At 53.0% G+C, this 2,070-nt stretch overlaps 1 protein-coding gene across 1 annotated transcript; it reads left to right on the forward strand.

Annotated features, from left to right (window-relative positions):
* Positions 1 to 271: 271 nt before the first annotated feature.
* On the forward strand, positions 272 to 1,531 carry LOC139832645 (uncharacterized). Its single transcript, XM_071822453.1, has one exon. It carries the CDS (start codon positions 272 to 274, stop codon positions 1,529 to 1,531), a length of 1,260 nt encoding a protein of 419 aa, XP_071678554.1.
* The last annotated feature ends 539 nt before the right edge of the window (positions 1,532 to 2,070 follow it).

A 2,070-nucleotide genomic window follows, 5' to 3' on the forward strand; every position in this document is an offset into this window, starting at 1 on the left:
GTGCCCTTGCCGCGCACGCCAAGCCCCTCTGCAAGCGCGCCGTTGCTGCGCTCGCGGCCTCCATCTACGCCTCTGCCACGTCGGTGCCTGCCGGTGACGATGTGTAGTTCTCCCTGTGTGTGCCACGGCGTCGGAATCAATCTGTCCGCGTCATGTTTATCCCTCCCTTTGTTGTGTCCTCTCGATCCGTGTAGTCTTGGCGTGTGTGCGTGTGTGTCGCTGTGTTCTTCCCCTTGTAATCCCTGTGGCCCTGTTGGTGTTCATCGTTTCAATGATTAGTGCCTTCCGTGATATTACCATCGAATCCTGGAACACACAGGGGCTGGGCTGTCTTAAGAAACGCCCCGTGGTCCGTGACTCGATCTCCTCCGCAAACCCCTCCATCATCTGCGTTCAAGAGACCAAGCTGGCCGCCGTCGACCGCTTCGTCCTCTCTAGTTTCCTCCCTTCCAATCTCTCCTGCTTCGAAACCGTCGATGCCATCGGGAGCTCTGGTGGCATTCTCACGGCTTGGGACGCTGGCCTCTACTCCCTAGTTTCTGCTCACCGCTGCCGTTTTTCGCTCACTCTGACGCTCCAATCTTCCCTCTATGACCTCGTTTTGGCCGTTACCAATGTCTACGCGCCCGCAAACCACGCCCCGTCACCAGATTTCCTTGACGAGTTCGAGAGCCTTGGCCCTCTCTTCCCCATCCCCTGGTTGATCATCGGCGACTTCAATCTCCTGGGTGATCCCTCGGACAAAAATAACGCTAACTTTGACGTCTCCTTGGCCTCCTCCTTCAACGACACTATCCGCAAGTTAGCCCTTTTCGAGCTCCTCCTGTCGGACCGGTTATATACTTGGTCCAACAAATGCGACACGCCCGTCCTGGCCCGCCTCGATCGCGCCCTTTTCAACCATGCCTGGAACTTGGCTCTCCCCAATTCCTCTCTCTCCTCCCTCCCGCGCCCAACCTCGGATCATTTCCCCCTCATGGTCACGGCCTCCACCTCCATCCCTCGAACGCGCTGTTTTCGTTTCGAAAACGCCTGGCTCAAGGATCCTCTCTTCCTCCAAACTACCCTCCCTGCTTGGCACTCTCCTGCTGCGCGTGCTGATGCGGCTGGGGATCTTGCGGCCCGCCTGAAGTCCTTCCGCTCCGCTGCCAAGGTCTGGAAACGCTCCCACCGCTTTAATCCCAAGTTTGAGAATAATTGTGTGTTCTTGATTGACCTTCTGGACCTTTTCGAGGAGACCCGCCCTCTCTCCTCCGATGAGCTCCGGCATCGTGTCTCCTGCAGGACTACCTTGGAGCGGCTGGTTCTCGCTCGTGCCGCGTACTGGAAACAGCGGGGGAAGTTCCACGCCATTGTGGAGGGCGACGAGAACTCCAAGTTCTTCCACGCGCGGGCCTCCCAACGCCTCCGACGCAACATCATCCGCGTCCTGGACGTCGCCGGTGTGACGGTCGCCACGCATGAGGCCAAAGCCGTGGCTCTCCACTCCTTCTACCTCAACCTGCTTGGTTGTCAACAACCGGATTTTTAAGTCCAGATGCCTATTATGCCATTCCTCGCAATCCCAGGAATATTGTTTTTGCGAGACATAATAGATTGATATCACAACACATCATTCATTACAACACATAATCGTCTTACAAATAAAGGATCACATGATCCAGTCTCATTACAATAATAGAAGTTCTATTGATCCATTACATAACACATAGCGGAAGCGAAATAGCGTAGTAGTAGTCCATCTATTCCACAGGTAACTGTTGACGTCAGGAGTGATCCTAGTTGTCGTAGACGTCCTGCTGTCCTTCTTCCGGGTTCTGGTACTCGTCTTCATAGTCTGGCCATTTGAATAGCCAGGGACACAGCCATGAGTACTTTAAAGTACTCGCAAACTAATACTAAGGTAAATACTATCAATTTTAGTAAGGGGGTTCTAAGCTCTAGTTTCATTTGCAGAAAGCCAGTTTTATTTCATAAGCACTTTTAATATTCAAAACTTCTTCATTTGCTACTCTCAAGTGGGAACATTAGTGGCATTCCCACAACTCAGTTGTGATTCAAAGTCAAAGT

Source organism: Lolium perenne, chromosome 6 (assembly GCF_019359855.2).
Source record: "Lolium perenne isolate Kyuss_39 chromosome 6, Kyuss_2.0, whole genome shotgun sequence".
In the NCBI taxonomy this organism is placed as follows: Eukaryota; Viridiplantae; Streptophyta; class Magnoliopsida; order Poales; family Poaceae; genus Lolium; species Lolium perenne.